The sequence below is a fragment of the Lacerta agilis genome, chromosome 18 (genome assembly GCF_009819535.1).
Source record: "Lacerta agilis isolate rLacAgi1 chromosome 18, rLacAgi1.pri, whole genome shotgun sequence".
NCBI classification, from domain to species: domain Eukaryota; kingdom Metazoa; phylum Chordata; class Lepidosauria; order Squamata; family Lacertidae; genus Lacerta; species Lacerta agilis.
Genome location: NC_046329.1, coordinates 9,570,825 through 9,588,212, shown reverse-complemented (window position 1 = coordinate 9,588,212; position 17,388 = coordinate 9,570,825). Strand labels below are relative to the sequence as shown.

The 17,388-nt window shown below is 47.7% G+C and overlaps 1 protein-coding gene across 1 annotated transcript; it reads left to right on the top strand.

Annotated features, from left to right (window-relative positions):
• Window positions 1–10,534: 10,534 nt before the first annotated feature.
• Window positions 10,535–15,978, top strand: SMIM24 (small integral membrane protein 24). The gene is made up of 4 exons (XM_033136921.1): window positions 10,535–10,601; window positions 12,598–12,733; window positions 14,530–14,565; window positions 15,734–15,978. The coding sequence occupies exons 1-4, from the start codon at window positions 10,535–10,537 to the stop codon at window positions 15,825–15,827; spliced, it is 333 nt and encodes a 110-aa protein (XP_032992812.1). The 3' UTR covers window positions 15,828–15,978.
• Window positions 15,979–17,388: the final 1,410 nt, after the last annotated feature.

The window sequence follows — 17,388 nt, the reverse complement described above, 5'->3', positions numbered from 1 at the left end:
GCGTCCCAACCCCAGAAGATCAGGAACACAACTGGACCCAACGGTCAGGGGGACCATCCTTTTGTGGGTATAGTGTCCCCGTTTCCAGTTTTAGCAATTAATAATCTGGCAGCGGCTGTGGCATATCAGATCAGTCACTTAACGTCAAAAGCCAGCAGTACAGAAAATCAAAAAGTCCAAACGGAGAAAAAATCGGCAACACATCACCAGAGATAAAACAATTACCAAAAGGAACTTTACAGTGTGTTATTCATAAAAGAGATTACGCTTCTCAATAGCTGAAGTGCAGAATTTAGCCACACTCATATGATACTAGACTTGAAGAATCCTCCGGAAGATATTTTCGTAAAATTTCGGGGGGAGGAGTCCAAATAGCGTTGTAAGGGGTGGTGACTTTGTTAAAAGGGGTAAAATATCTTGAGCACGTTCTTCGCTATAGAATTCGCAAAATAAAAGGATGTGAGTAACTGGATTCTACCTTGTTAGACATGCAGGGGCAGAGACGCTTCATAAATTTGCCATACAGCACTGCTGAGGGCATTGGCTATGGCATATCAAAATCCTATCCTGTGAGAGATCCTTTCCTAAAATGGCGCAATAAATTTGCCTCTGGCTTTTTAATTTCCCTGTAGAAGCTTTGGATTCGGAGAGACTTTTTGACACGGCGGTTTGCAATCGCCCTCTGGGGGGCGTCTCCGGAAAGCCTTGACATTGGGAACGGGGTTGTGCCAAGCCTCATCTGCCTTTAAAACGTTTTAAGCCCCCTTAAACCTAATCTGCCGTGGTTTTTGGCTAAAGGAGGTTGTTTTCGCGCGGAACCGAGCGCGCAATATTCCCTCCCCCCCCCCCGAAATCCCTTTCCGATTCAGCCTCCTGCAATCCTCTTTTTACTTTGTGTGTACGAAACCCTATCCATAATCCTCTTTCCAGCTTGGCATCTGTTGGCAGAGATTGGGGGGGGCGTCCTTGGGTGTCCCCCCCCCACCCCGCCGCAACATATTTTTAAAAGACAACAGTTTGATCCTTGGCTGAGGACACCCAAACAGCGTTTTATTTTTTTGCTGCACAGAGCAAAAATGGACCGTTTTGTGTGGTTCCCGAGCCCCACTTCGTAGACAGGGCCCCCCGATATCTCTTCCCCATAATACCCGGCGAGGGAAACCTAAGTAACGATTGCTGGCTGGGGAAGGAAGGGGAAACGAGGCGCCGGGGACCCGGGTGCGAATCCTTCGCTTGATGCAGTCCGGAGAGGAGGAGGAGGAGGTGGCGGCAGGTGCCCTCTTCAGAGATTACAAACCCCCCTCGCTCGATTCGATCCGCCTCCCGCGCTACGCCTTGTATCTCCTGATGGCTGTCATCATCGTGGTCGCGGTCGCCTACGCCATCGTGGGTCACCTCATCAACGACCTCGCGCACGACTTTGCGGGTGAGTGGGCAGAGCGAGGCCATACCTCCGAGAAGTTCCCCTTTGTTTTCCAAGTTTCTAGTCCTCAGGACCATTTTGAGTTTGAGTATTTGGTTTTGGTTCTTTTTTAAAAAATTTGTTTACAGCGGTACCTTGGTTCTCAAAGAGTTCATCGGTTCCGGGAGTCTGTTCCAAAACCAAAGCATTCCGAAACCAAAACCCTCTATCAAACATAACTGGGGTTGCCATATTCCCCCAAAGTGAAAAGCAGGAGAAAGTTGTTCAGTTTTTGTTTGGGGTTTCATTTCGTTTTCTTGTCCATGTTGTTGAACATCTATCGAAAAAAGAAAGCCCTTTTGGACTTTGCTTTGCTTTTCAAAGCATTTGTAGAAAGAAAGAAAGAAAGAAAAGAAAGAAAGAAAGAAAGAAAGAAAGAAAGAAAGAAAGAAAGAAAGACAGAAAGAAAGAAAAAGGAAAGAAAGAAAGAGAGAGAGAGAGAAAGAAAGAAGGAGAGAGAGAGAGAGAGAGAGAGAGAGAGAGAGAGAGAGAGAGAGAAGGAAAGAAAGAAAGAGAGAGAGAGAAGGAAAGAAAGAGAGAGAGAGAGAAGGAAGGAAGGAAGGAAGGAAGGAAGGAAAGAAAGAAAGAAAGAAAGAAAGAAAGAAGAAAGAAAAAAGAAAGAAAGAAAGAAAGAAAGGGAGAAGGAGAGAGAGAGAGAGAGAAAGGGAGGGAGAAAGGAAGGAAGACAGGGAGGGAGGGAGAGAGGGAAAGAGAAAAGGAAGGAAGGAAGAAATTACCCTATTTACCATTTTGGGTTTTCCACTTAAAAACGTCCAAGGAAGAAACGAAACTGATCTGTAGAAAATGCAGCTTGGGGAAAAAGAAAGACATTGCACATACTTCTGCAAACTAAGGAATCTTATATATATAAGACCAGACCATGTCATTGCCGAGGAGGCAGGTTTAGTCGTTGTCTGAGGACTATTCCTGCCTCCGGGTCTGGTCCTGACCGGACGGATACTGGATTCAGCAAGGGATACCCACATGACCTGAAGATGCTGCTGTGCAATGCCAGGTCAATGTTGAATAAAACCACTGCCATCCACGACTTGATTGTGGATGGTGGACTTGACCTGGCATGTGTAACAGAGACTTGGTTGGATGAAGCGGATGGGCCTGTCCTTGCCGCTGCTTGTCCACCAGGTTTCTCTTACGCACAGCAACCCAGGCCATCTGGGCGGGGAGGGGGGGTTGCAGTGATTTTTAGGAAGTCATTAGTTTGCACCAGGCGTCCTATTGGGAAGACCCAGTTCTCTGAGTGCATGTTCTGGAAGTTGGGCAATAGGGGCAGTACAGGATTCCTTTTGGTGTACCGACCTCCCCGCTGCACCAAGGATTCCCTGCCCGAGCTGCTTCAGGTCGTGGCGGATGTTCTCCTGGAGTCACCTAGCTTGGTCGTCCTAGGGGATTTTAACATCCATGCCGACACGACCTTACAAGGGGCCGCTCGGGACTTCGTGGAAAGCATGGCCTCCATGGGGCTGTCCCTGAATAAGTCTGGTCCAACTCATAGCCGAGGACATGCCTTAGACCTGGTATTCACCTCTATGGATGTTGGTGATCTGACATTAAAAAAAAGTGAAACTAAAGAAGTGCCATGGTCAGATCACTTCCTGGTACAACTGGACTTCTCCGCAACCCTTCCCCTCTGCAGGGAGGTGGGACCAATTCGGATGGTCCGCCCCCGCCACTTAATGGATCCAAATGGTTTCCAGAGAGTGGTAGGGGATACTTTATCCCATGTTGATGGCCTTTCAGCCGATTCCCTGGTGGCCCGCTGGAATGTGGAGCTAACCAGGGCTATTGACTGTTTGGCTCCGAAGCGCCCTCTCCGGTTGCATGGAGCCCGGACAGCCCCGTGGTTTTCCCCGGAGCTGAGGGCGATGAAACAATCGTTGAGACGGCTAGAGCGCCGGTGGCAGAAAACCCATTCTGAATCCGACCGAACACAGGTTAGAGCTCAACGTCGAGCCTACCAAGTGGCGATAGCGACGGCGAAGAAGACTTTCTTCACCGCCTCTATTGCATCTGCGGAAAATAGCAGCAGGAGACTCTTTCAGGTGGTTCGGAATCTATCGGAGCCACCTTCGTCATCGGGGCCTGGTAGGGACCCCAAGATCTCCTGCAATGCGTTTGCAAAGTTTTTTGCAGATAAAATCGCTCAGATTCGGAAAGAGATAGACTCCACCGTGGGAGCAGGGCCAGGGCGGGAGAGTGCCAGAGTCCTGTCTAGTCCAGTTGCGTGGGATCAATTTCAGTCTGTTACCTCCGAGGATGTGGACAGGCTGCTTGGACGAGTGAAACCAACCACCTGTCTCCTTGATCCTTGCCCATCCTGGCTTATAAAAGCTAGCCGGGAGGGGCTGGGCGATGGGCTGCGCGGGGTGGTGAATGCTTCCCTCTGTGAGGGAGCCTTCCCAGCCCCGCTGAAAGAGGCGGTCATTAAACCGCTTCTTAAAAAAACATCTTTAGACCCGGCCAATATGGCCAACTATCGCCCAGTCTCAAATCTACCATTCTTGGGCAAGGTGATTGAGAGGGTGGTTGCTGAACAACTCCAGGCACGCCTGGAAGAAGCGGACCATTTGGATCCCTTCCAATCGGGATTCAGGCCTCACCATGGGACTGAAACCGCCTTGGTCGCGCTGGTCGATGATCTCCGGCGGGCTAGGGACAAAGGTGAGAGCTGTTTCCTAGTTCTGCTGGATCTCTCAGCGGCCTTTGACACCATCGACCATAACATCCTTCTAGACCGGCTAGAGGGGTTGGGAGCTGGAGGCACTGTTATACAGTGGTTTCCGCTCCTTCCTCCTGGGCCGTGTTCAGAAAGTGGTGGTGGGGGATGAGTGTTCAGACCCCTGGGCTCTCACTTGTGGGGTGCCTCAGGGTTCTGTCCTCTCCCCCATGCTTTTTAATATCTATATGAAGCCGCTGGGAGAGATCATCAGGGGGTTTGGGCTGGGTGTTCATCAGTATGCGGATGATACCCAGCTCTACCTCTCTTTCAAATCAGAACCAGTGAAGGCCGTGAAGGTCCTGTGTGAGTGCCTGGAGGCGGTTGGAGGATGGATGGCGGCTAACAGATTGAGGTTGAATCCTGACAAGACAGAAGTACTGTTCTTGGGGGACAGGAGGAGGGCAGGTGTGGAGGATTCCCTGGTCCTGAATGGGGTAACTGTGCCCCTGAAGGACCAGGTGCGCAGCCTGGGAGTCATTTTGGACTCACAGCTGTCCATGGAAGCGCAGGTTAATTCTGTATCCAGGGCAGCTGTCTACCAGCTCCATCTGGTACGCAGGCTGAGACCCTACCTGCCCGCGGACTGTCTCACCAAAGTGGTGCATGCTCTGGTTATCTCCCGCTTGGACTACTGCAATGCGCTCTATGTGGGGCTGCCTTTGAAGGTGACCCGGAAACTGCAATTAATCCAAAATGCGGCAGCTAGACTGGTGACTGGGAGTGGCCGCCGAGACCACATAACACCGGTCCTGAGAGATCTGCATTGGCTCCCAGTACGTTTCCGAGCACAATTCAAAGTGTTGGTGCTGACCTTTAAAGCCCTAAACGGCCTCGGTCCTGTATACCTGAAGGAGCGTCTCCACCCCCATCATTCAGCCCGGACACTGAGATCCAGCGCCGAGGGCCTTCTGTCTGTTCCCTCACTGCGAGAAGCAAAACTACAGGGAACCAGGCAGAGGGCCTTCTCGGTAGTGGCGCCCGCCCTGTGGAACGCCCTCCCATCACAGGTCAGGGAAATAAACAACTACCTGACATTCAGAAAAAACCTGAAGGCAGCCCTTTTTAGGGAAGTTTTTAATGTTTGATATTGTTGTATTTGGTTTCTGTTGGAAGCCGCCCAGAGTGGCTGGGGAAATCCAGCCAGATGGGCGGGGTACAAATAATAAATATTATTATTATTATATATATATATATATATATATATATATAATCAAGTTCTAGCTAAGCAGATTTACAGGTCAACGTAACCCTGGTTCCTTTCTCTGGGGAGATCTACACATAATTAAAAACAGAAGTTTCATGCCAATTTATGAACAGAATTACGCACAACACTAATTAGAATACTGAAACGTGACGAATCTGAGTTACCGACCGAAATTAGACTAACGCCACACATTTTGATATTTAGGCACCTATTCAATTTTGTTTATTTTTTTTAAAGAAGGCTTTCACTGTAGTTTGAATGACTAAGTTTGTTTGTGGTATGAGCATAGGAATTCGTTCATTTCCCCCCCCAAAAAAAATATAGTCAGGCCCCCCACAAGGTCTGAGGGACAGTGAACCGGGCCCCCCCCCCTGCTGAAAATGTTTGCTGACCCCTGACTTACATCCTAGGAGCCTACACAACACAAAACACTGTTACTGTACATAGGTCTTATTTCATTTGTTTTTTATCTTATATTTTGAAAATGTACATCCAGGTTTTTTTTCCCCTTTAATTTTTTTTGGGGGGCCCCAGAGTTTGGGGCCCTAAGCTAAAGCTTGTTTAGCTTGTACAGTGGTACCTGGACTTATGAATTTTTCGACATCCGAAGGGCATCCGTTGGCGGTTTTAGATGGGGGTTTACTCGACTCACGAATTTTTCCGATTTTTTCGTTTCCAATGCATTCCTATGGGGAAATCGCTTTTTTCGACTTACGAATTTTTCGACTTTCGAACGTGCATTCGGAACGGATTAAATTCGACATCCGAAGGACATCTGTTGGCGGTTTTAGATGGGGTTTACTCGACTTACGGATTTTAGATGCAGTTTACTCGACTCACGAATTTTTCCGTTTCTTTTTCGTTCCCAATGCATTCCTATGGGGAAATCGCTTTTTTCGACTTACGAATTTTTCGACTTACGAACGTGCATTCGGAACGGATTAAATTTGTAAGTTGAGGTACCACTGTACGTAAATCCGGCACTGTGACATACCCAGCTTTCTGGTGCCCACAGCTGCTGTTTTTAATTTTCTCTTCTTCTTCTTTTTCCCATGCCCAGATTGGGCATTTGGCCCCAAACTGGAAGAGAGGAAGAGGCTGGAAGAAGCTTCAGATGGATGTGAGATCGCAGCCTTTCCCGACTGTCGACAGGATTGGCAAAAGGGCCCTCCTTTCCTAGGGGTGGAGTATGGTGAGGGCAAGATCCTGCACACGCTACCTGGGATGGAGACCGGCTGTGCATCGCCTCCAACAGCTCTGATACCGTCTGGCTGAGGTCTTGCTCGAATCAGCTGTAGAGAGATTCCCCAGACGTAATTGGATATACAGGTGAAACTCGAAAAATTAGAATATCGTGGAAAAGTCCATTTATATAAGCAATTGTCTTCATTAGCTGCTGGAGTTTAATATACGAGATAGACTCATGACACGCAAAGCGAGATACGTCAAGCCTTTGCTTGTTATAATTGTGATGATTATGGCTGATGAAAACCCCAAAGTTGAGATTAATTTGGGGTTCTCACCAGCTGTACGCCATAACCATCACAATTATAACAAACAAAGGCTTGAAATATCTTGCTTTGTATGTCATGAGTCTATCTCATATATTAGTTTCACCTTTTAAGTTGAATTACTGAAAGAAATGTACCTTTCCACGATATTCTAATTTTTTGAGTTTCACCTGTATATTACCCCGGATATGAATTTCCAGGCTCCCGATTCCTGTGATGCCGAAGAAGAAGAAGAAGAAGAAGAAGAAGAAGAAGAAGAAGAAGAAGAAGAAGAAGAAGAAGAAGAAGAAGAAGAAAATAAAAAACATTCCTTCCAGTAGCACCTTAGAGACCAACTAAGTTTGTTCTTGGTATGAGCTTTCGTGTCCATGCACACTTCTCCAGATACACTGAAACAGAAGTCACCAGATCCTTATATATAGTGAGGAAGTAGGGAGGGGTATTACTCAGAAGGGTGGTGGGAGATGGGTGATTGGCTGATAGGTGCGGAAAACCTGTTGACGACTGTTGACGACTGCAGTTGGTCTTACAGGAAAAAAGCAAGGGGTGAGATGGCTAAAGATAGCTGTAACAAAATAGAAAATTATTTCCAGTAGCACCTTAGACACCAACTGGGTTTGTTCTTGGTGTGAGCTTTCGTGTGCATGCACACTTCTTCAGATACACAGAACAAATACCAACTCATACCAAGAACAAACTCAGTTGTTCTCTAAGGTGCTACTGGAAATAATTTCCTATTTTGTTTCGACTATGGCAGACCAACACGGCTACCCACCTGTAACTAAAGATAGCTTTGTCATGTATACTGAGATAAGAATCCAATGTCTTCGTTCAGACCAGGTCTCTCCATGGTTTTAAGTTTGATAATTAGTTGCCATTAATTTATTACTAATTGTTGTTATTATTATTATTTGTTTGTTTGTTATTTATACCCCATCCACCTGGCTGGGTTTCCCCAGCCACTCTGGGCGGATTCCGTGTATACGACAGCCCCAAGTTTTTAGCATGTATTTGAATAAAATAACCTAGCCCCTAGTTGGGACGCGGGTGGCGCCGTGGGTTAAACCACAGAGCCTAGGGCTTGCCGATCGGAAGGTCGGCGGTTCGAATCCCCGCAATGACGGGGTGAGTCTTCTCCGTCGCCTCTTTGCCCCGTCAAAATCTGGGGCAGCCTCTTTCCCTTGAGCATTTCCTCGGAATGAGGTTTCCCACAACGACACACATGACAGGGACTTTAAAGTTTAATCCGGACCCGCAAAGGATCAGCTGCCTCTGTGCCGCCAACTCAAATCTGGAGCAAGCCTCTTCCCACTAAGGAAGCAGATGGACGACAAACCCGACCTAAATCAGTGCTTTCCCAAATTGTAGGTGAGCAGAAACAGCCACCCTTCAAAATCTGCCCTGCTCCAAGTTTTGCGATGCAGTTCTCCGGCTGAGCGATGGGTACAAAAATCCATCTGTGGGTTAAAGTTTGGAAAGGCACCCGTTGGTGAAAACAGCATACAAAATGTGCGAGGGGACTTTTTCCATATGTGGTGGACTTGCAAAAAGGTAAAAAGAGTATTTGGAAATGATCCATAACGAATTTAAAAAATGTTTAAAAGTAATTCCTCCCCCCCCCCCAAAAAAACAAAACCCAGAATCCTTTCTGTTGGGGAGAATTCAGACGGAAATTCCCAGGTGTCAAAAAAAAAGGTTATTTGTGTATGCCAGTACTTTGGCCCGTGTTTTATTAGCCCAAAAAATGGGAAACGAGTGTGGTCCCAACCGAAGAAGATCTAACTTATAGAATAAGAGAACGAGAAGAACGTAAGTTTAGAGAACGAGAAGAACGTAAGTTTAGAGAAGATTGTTAAAAGGTTTATTGAATATATGGGAAATAACTGCGTACAGCTGAAAACACTAGCAGCATTAAAATAAATTTGACAGGCTAAAGAAGCTTTGATGGATGCAATAGTGGAATGCTGAATGGTATAGGTAAAAGGTAAAGGGACCCCTGACCGTTAGGTCCAGTCGTGTCCGACTCTGGGGTTGCGGCGCTCATCTCGCTTTACTGGCCGAAGGAGCCGGTGTACAGCTTCCAGGTCACGTGGCCAGCAGGACTGAGCCGCTTCTGGCGAACCAGAGCAGCGCACGGAAACATCATTTACCTTCCCGCCGGAGCGGTACCTATTTATCTACTTGCACTTTTGACGTGCTTTCGAACTGCTAGGTGGGCAGGAGCAGGGACCGAGCAACGGGAGCTCACCCTGTCATTGCGGGGATTCGAACCGCCGACCTTCCGATCGGTGAACCCAATAGGCTCAGGGGTTTAACCCACAGCGCCCACCCGCGTCCCACTGAATGGTACAGTTTTCTGTAAAATATGCAGGTATTTATGATATACGGCCAAACTGCGAGAGGCAGTGAAGGATAGGGGTGCCTGGCGTGCTCTGGTCCATGGGGTCACGAAGAGTCGGACACGACTGAACAACAACATTTATGATGTGCAGAATGAACCACGGAAAGAGAAGTCGTCGTGGATGTTTTATTGATGTGTAAACGACTGCTCTAAATTGTAAAACAGGAAATTTAATAAAAGTTGTGATTTTGGAAAAGGGAATAGCATAGGAAATGCATTGCGTTTGGGGGGGGGTGTAGGCCTATATTCGGAAGATTTAAGAGCCCTCCATCTGTCATAGATGCTTTAGCTGAGATTCCTGCAAGCTGATGAATTTTTTTTACAAACCAATGTTGAAATATAGAGAGCTGGACTTAAGAACTGGAAAAAGGAGAACCTGAGAATAGAGGAGAGGAGAGATTTGTCTGTCAATGTTCCTCGCTCAGCCATTCCCTTCCTGCCAACACGGCCACAGATTTTACTGCGGGTGGCATGGTGCCAGCCGATCATGGGAGGATCAGAGTCCAAATGCCAGGAATAGGTTGCCGTTCGCAGGTAGGAACGCCTGGGCGTGTGCCAGACCTTACACTCCTCCAGGGTAGGGTGGGGCAGCCGGCCCACCCGCTCCAAATTTTCTTGCTGCCCTTCCTCCATTGCCGCGGCGTCTCTGAGCATGTGCAGAGCGAAAAGAGAGAGTGTGGGCCGAGTGAAGCAAAGGCGGAGGGGAGGGGAGGAGGGGGAGTTGCCGACAGTGTTTTCTGCAAGGGCCCCTCCAACCTCTGGAAAAATAAACTCGTCTCCGCTTCCTGGGGGCTTCCTGGCACTAACGTCCCATCACACACACCCCACCACGCACAATGACCCCAGAGCTATCATTTCCTTAGGGCATCCCTCTTTTCACAGGAGAAACGTTGGAGGGGATGGAATAGGACGTCCCTCTTTTCAGGGGAGAAACGTTGGAGGGGATGAGACAGCCACAGGAGCAGCCGTGATCTGTTCCATGTCCACCTGCACGCGAAATCTGAGCGGCTGATTCCTGGCTAGTTCCCACGGGCGTCTCACGTGAAGGCAGAGCTGCCCGACTGAACTGCCATCAAGGGCCCATTATCAGATGCACTTTGATTCAGAGTCCAGAGTTAAGCTTGCAAGGAAAGTCGATCTCACCCGTCTCACGCACATGCATACAGAAATCGGGAAGGAGAGACCTGCCTCGCCGAACAGCACATATAGAAGCAACGCGATGGAGCCGTTCTCCTGCCTGCCTGTTCTCGTGGGGCTTTTCTTCGCCTCCTGCGCCCACGGCCAAGGTAGGAGTGTTCCAATTGTCATGGGCTCCCCGGGAAGGAATTTGGCTTGGATACAGGTGGCGAAACTCGTTCCGAATCTTGCCGAGCCCTCCAAAGGGCAGATCTGCAGCTCCTAATTCATAGAGGCAGCATGGCCTAGCGGTTAGAGCGTTGGGCTCCCCGGGTGTGACTGTGCGGGGCAGTCACACAGTTGTCGGGAGGATGAAATGAGGGATAATAATAATAATAATAATAATAATAATAATAATAATAATAATTTATTTGTACCCCGCCCATCTGGCTGGGTCTCCTCGGCCACTCTGGGCTGCTTCCACCAAACATTAAAATACATTTAAAATATCACAGTTTAAAAACTTCCCTAAACAGGGCTGCCTTCAGGTATTTTCTGAATGTCAGGTAGTTGCTTATCTCTTTGACCTCTGATGGGAGGGCGTTCCACAGGGCGGGTGCCACTACCGAGAAGGCCCTCTGCCTGGTTCCCTGTAGCTTTGCTTCTCGCAGCGAGGGAACCACCAGAAGGCCCTCGGAGCTGGACCTCAGTGTCTGGGCTGAATGATGGGGGTGGAGACGCTCCTTCAGGTCTACTGGGCCATTTAGGGCTTTCAAGGTCAGCACCAACACTTTGAATTGTGCTCGGAAACGTCCTGGGAGCCAATGTAGATCTCTCAGGACCGGTGTTATGTGGTCCCGGCGGCCACTCCCAGTCACCAGTCCATCTGCCGCATTCTGGATTAATTGCAGTTTCCGGGTCACCTTCAAAGGTAGCCCCACGTAGAGCGCATTGCAGTAGTCCAAGCGGGAGATAACCAGAGCATGCACCACTCTGGCGAGACAGCCTGCAGGCAGGGAGGGTCTCATCCTGCGTACCAGATGGAGCTGGGAGACAGCCGCCCTGGACACAGAATTAACCTGTGCCTCCACAGACATCTGTGAGTCCAAAATGACCCCCGGGCTGCACACCTGGTCCTTTGGGGGCACAGTCACCCCATTCAGGACCAGGGAGTCCCCCACATCCACCCGCCCCCTATCCCCCCAAAACAGTACTTCTGTCTTGTCAGGATTCAACCTCAATCGGGTATATAGGCGGGTATATAGGCAAGCCCTGCAATAGTAGAGGCTTTGGGCGTTGTGGGGCGGGGTGAAGGCCTTCTCTGTGGCGGCCCCTAACCCGTAGAACTCCCCGCGCACAGAGGGGCATCGGGCGCCTTCATTTTACGGCTTCTGGCGAATGTTGGAGATGCCGTATGAACCTACCCGCACCCTGAGATCATCCTGGGGCCCTCCTTTGTGCGCCTCCTCCTCGAGAGGGTGGCAACACGAGAACGGGGCCTTCTCTGCAGTGGCTCCCCATAAAGTGCTCTCCCCTGGGAAGTTCGCCTTCATTACACACCTTTAGGCACCAGACAAAAACATTCCTTTTTAACCAGGCCTTTGGTTGTTCCGATGGAAATCCTGTGCTCTTTTAAAAAGTGTTTTTTGGTGTGTGTGTCCGGTGGGGCTATTGGCTTGTTGTTTTAGTTTTTATTAGGTATTTTGTGGTTTTTTTTATCTTGATTTGATTCGGTGAATCGCCCTGAGGACCCCCCCCCCCTCCCGGTTATAGGGCGGTATATAATTTCAATAAATAACAATAATAATCAGTCCTTTTAGGGGTACTCTCATTTGGACTCGAGAAAAATCACCATTTCATAGCTCAGGTCGGGGGAAATGAATACAGTAAATGGGGAAAAGTACAAAGATTCACACAATGTTTAGGGGTCTGCACACCCCCAAGAAAAAAGCACCAATAATGATTAATAATAATAATAATTAATAATAATAATAATAATAATAATAATAATAATAATAATGTACCCTGGCACATGACACTTGAGGCGTAAATAGATGGGACCCGCCTTATTTTTGGAACAGAGCCCAGTAGCGATGGGGGGGGGGACGTAGCAACGCCCAGAGTTTTTCCGCTTGACCCCAAAGGACCTAACCTTCATCCGTTTAGGCGCCGTGGCGGGGACCACAAGCGGCTCGAGAGCTCTGCAGCCCTGGCTGGTGGGCCTTGCCGCCGTCCTCGGCTTCCTTGGTGTGATGTTCGTGGCCAGCCTCATCAATCGCTTCTTCTTCTCCTCCAAGAAAAAGTAGGTCTCTCTCTCTCTCTTGCTCGCTTTTTGAAAGCTCCCTTCTTTAACCACGAGCTGCATTTCTCTCCCCCAAGCCACAACAACAACTTCTTTTTCTCCTCTTTCTTCTTCTTCTTCTTCTTCCTCCTCCTCTTTCTTCTTCTTCTTCTTCTTCTTCTTCTTCTTCTTCTCCTCCTCCTCCTCTTTCTTCTTCTTCTTCTTCTCCTCCTCCTCCTCTTTCTTCTTCCTCCTCCTCCTCCTCCTCTTTCTTCTTCTTCCTCCTCCTCTTTCTTCTCTTCTTCTTCCGCCTCCTTTCTTCTTCCTCCTCCTCCTCCTCTTTCTTCTTCTTCTCCTCCTCCTCCTCCTCCTCTTTCTTCTTCTTCTTCTTCTCCTCCTCCTCCTCTTTCTTCTTCTTCCTCCTCCTCTTCCTCATTCTTCTTCCTCTTACTCCTCCTCTTTCTTCTCTTCTTCTTCCACCTCCTTTCTTCTTCTTCCTCCTCCTCCTCTTTCTTCTCTTCTTCTTCCACCTCCTTTCTTCTTCTTCCTCCTCCTCTTTCTTCTTCTTCCTTCTCCTCTTTCTTCTTCTTCTACCTCCTCCTCCTTCTTCTCTTCTTCTTATGCCCCCTCTTTCTTCTTCTTCTTCTCCTCCTCCTCCTCTTTCTTCTTCTTCTTCTTCTCCTCCTCCTCCTCTTTCTTCTTCCTCCTCCTCCTCCTCCTCTTTCTTCTTCTTCCTCCTCTTTCTTCTCTTCTTCTTCCGCCTCCTTTCTTCTTCCTCCTCCTCCTCCTCTTTCTTCTTCTTCTCCTCCTCCTCCTCCTCCTCTTTCTTCTTCTTCTTCTTCTCCTCCTCCTCCTCTTTCTTCTTCTTCCTCCTCCTCTTCCTCATTCTTCTTCCTCTTACTCCTCCTCTTTCTTCTCTTCTTCTTCCACCTCCTTTCTTCTTCTTCCTCCTCCTCCTCTTTCTTCTCTTCTTCTTCCACCTCCTTTCTTCTTCTTCCTCCTCCTCTTTCTTCTTCTTCCTTCTCCTCTTTCTTCTTCTTCTACCTCCTCCTCCTTCTTCTCTTCTTCTTATGCCCCCTCTTTCTTCTTCTTCTTCTTCCTCCTCCTCCTCTTTCTTCTTCTTCTTCCTCCTCCTCCTCCTCTTTCTTCTTCTTCTTCGATCCCTCGTAGCTGAGTAAAATTGTCTTCCATGAACACGGTCTTAACAGTGAGTCCATAAGCGACTCTGGAGGCCAATTCTGGATCCACGTGTCCTTCCACAGTGGGGACATAGGTTTCTGGGCAGGAGTTGATCCCGGTGAGGGTTTACCAAGCGTGCCTTCCTCTTAGCACGTTTCTCCCTTGCGTCCTGAGTTCGAGTGTCTTCAAAGCCCACGACACCTTTGGTAAAGGCTGTTCTCCAACTGGAGCGCTCGCAGGCCAGTGTTGCCCAGTTGTCGGTGTTTATACTACATTTTTTAAAGATTTGCCTGGAGAGAGTCTTTGAACCTCTTTTGTTGACCGCTGGCATTATGCTTTCCATTTTTAAGTTCGGAATAGAGGAGTTGCTTTGGAAGGCGATAATCAGGCATCTGCACAACATGACCAGTCCAACAAAGTTGATGTTGAAGAATCATCGCTTCGACACACAATTTCGCCCAGAGGTCTCGCGAGGGTGTTGAGAGCCCTGCTGGATCAGGCCAATGGCCCGTCAAGTCTGGGTGGTGCTTAGAATCACAGAATTGTAGAATTAGAATGGGACCCCCAAAAGCCATCTAGTCCAACCCCCTCTGCCCTCCGCTCTCCTTTCTCCACTGACGACTTTGCTTTCTTTGCAGGGATGGCGAAGAGAAAATGATAAGCACCGAACTTCGGTAAATATTATGGGTTTTGTGATGGTGTGCGTTTGTATGTGTCTCCGTGTGTCTATTCCGTTCCGTTTTAATTCTTTCGGCCCCAGATGCGATGGGCATTCTGATTCGCCTGGCACAGCAACTTTCTGATGTTCTGGTGCAAGTTCGTTTCTTTAAAACAAAAAACCACATTTATTTAAAGCATTCTTCTTCTTTGGCGATCCCTCGTAGCCGAGTAAGATTGTCTTCCGTCAACATTTAAAGCATTAAAACAGCCAAACCATAGATTCTTAAAAAAAAAAAAAAAGGGTACAATATAGAAAGGCGTTTTTGCTATTTATTTATTTATACTTCATCCATCTGACTCGGTTTCCCCAGAACTCTGGGAGGCTTCCAACATATATAAAAGCAGTGCTTTTTCTTCTTTAAAACAAAAATTTTAGGGGTATACTCTCATTTTGACTCAAGAAAACCACCATTTTATAGTTCAAATCGGGGGAAATAAATACATTAAATGGGGAAGAGTACAAAGATTCACAAAATGTTTAGGGGTTTGTGTACCCCTGCCTGCCCCCAGAAAAAGCACTGTATGAAAGCATAACAAAACATTAAACATTTAAAAAAACTTCCCTATACAGGGATGCCTTCTAAAGGTTAGATAGCTACTTATCTCCTTGGCTCGGGGGTTGTATAACTCCATTCCTTGATAAATGATCTTAGAAGGAATCAGGAGCCCTCATAAAGGACTCTGGCTCTTTCCATATTATTAATTATCAATTAATTAATTAATTAATTAATTAATAATACCCTGCCCATCTGGCCGGCCTTCCCAGCCACTCTGGGCAGCTCCCAACAGAATATTAAAAACACGATAAAACATCAAACGTTAAAAACTTCCCTAAACAGGGCTGCCTTCAGATGCCTTCTAAAAGTCAGATAGTTGTTTATTTCCTTGACATCTGATGGGAGGGCGCCACCACCGAGAAGGCCCTGTGCCCGGTTCCCTGTAACCTCGCAGCGAGGGAACCGCCAGAAGGGCCTCGGGAGATGGACCCCGGTGTCCGGGCTGGACGATGGGGGTGGAGACGCTCCTTCAGGGATGCTGGCCCCTCTGGGAACAGGATGTCGACTCGAGTGGACTCGGGGCCTGAGCCGGCAGGGCTCTTCTCACGCTTCCCTCTCCTTCCAGCCCAGGCAACGTTTACGACAACATCGCCATGGATCCCGAAGAGGGGAGCTCCAACGGAAAGGAGCTAGATAGCGACAAGGTGACCAGCATGTAAGGTCCGGCTTGTGGGGGTGAAGGACGAGGAAACTCAGCCGGGTGCCGATGTGTCTGGGCGCATGGTGCCGAATTCCCCCGTTTGGCCCAGCTCCGACAACCTCTCCGAGTCTTGACCGCCTCTGCCTCTAGGGATAAGGAGATTTCAGTTCATTCATGCAGCCACAGCAATCTGGACGTGATTATATCCAAGATTATGCCAAGGGTCTGTTCCAGTGGGAGGGGGGGGGTCCCCAGGGAGATGCTCTTCCCAGCAGGGATTTACTGTAATCCATATTTGGGCCATTCCATGAAAAATGAGCCCGATAAGAATGCTAGATGGGCGCTGGACTTTGGTGAGGAAGATTCCAAACATGCAGTCTAACCATTTTTTTAAAAGCTAAAGACAAAAGAAGTTTATTTTATGGACCTTCTTTTCAAAAGTCCACCCACGTAGTCTTCACAGAAGTGTTCAAGTTAAAAGTTTTCGGACGATTGTCCCACCCGTGACAGCATTTTTTCCTTAATTTTGTATCGTTAAATTTCTTAAACTTAATTCCTGATTGCATAGTTGTAACCAATAAACATTGATTTAAACAGATATGCTGAGTTTATCATGGATTCACCTCCCAACTCGCAGAATTTTTCCATAAATCAAACTTATCTCAAGCTCCATGTCCTTTTTTTGTCCCATCCGTGACAACACTTTTAACATTTAATAAAATTGTGAAAAATATCCATAAAAATAATTAAAAAATTAGTAAAATGTTCAGTATCTTATTAAGAACATAGTTTAACTTTTGGTTGTTAATTTTTATGTATGTTTACATTGTTACACGTGTGAATACCAAAAAACATGGTCAAAGTGTCCCACCTGTGACAATGGAATGGCCCATTTGTGAAAGCATTGACATTACCTGCAGCAGCCAAGAGTGTGCAAAAGGAAGCGGAAACTGCTGGGATGAGTGAGGATTCGAACGCAGAGCCGCCCTTTGAAATAACTCCAAGGAAAACCTTCAGAAGCCTCCCTAGAAACATTTCTCCTGCGCAGTCTCCCGAACCCTGATCTCATAAAGTAGCATTTCCCTGTTTTGTGTGAGAGATGTGTGAATGCCTCTACAGTGTTACCTTGGTTCTCAAACTTAATCCGTTCTGGACGTCCGGACGTTGCAAAACCAAAGCGTTCCAAAACTCAAGGCGCACTTTCCCCTAGAAAGTAACGCAAAACGGCTTAATCCGTTCCGGACTTTTTAAAAACATGAATTTAACATGAATTTTGCTCTCCGATGAGACCGTCGACCCATGAAATGAAAGCGTACTGCAGTCACGCAATCAAACCATCAGTGGCTGAACTGGGTTCCGCACAGTCGCGAAAACTAAACGAAAAAGAGCCGCAAAAACAGAAACGCCAAAATAAGTAGCGAAAACAGACAGACCTCAGCGTAACACTGAAAACGGAAGCGTGGCGCTCGAATCGGAAGCGTAAACACTCAAAACGGAGCATTTTTCGGCTTCCGGAAAAAGCTCGCAAACCGGAAAACACTTGCCTCCGGGTTTGCAGTGTTCAGGTTCCAAGTTGTTTG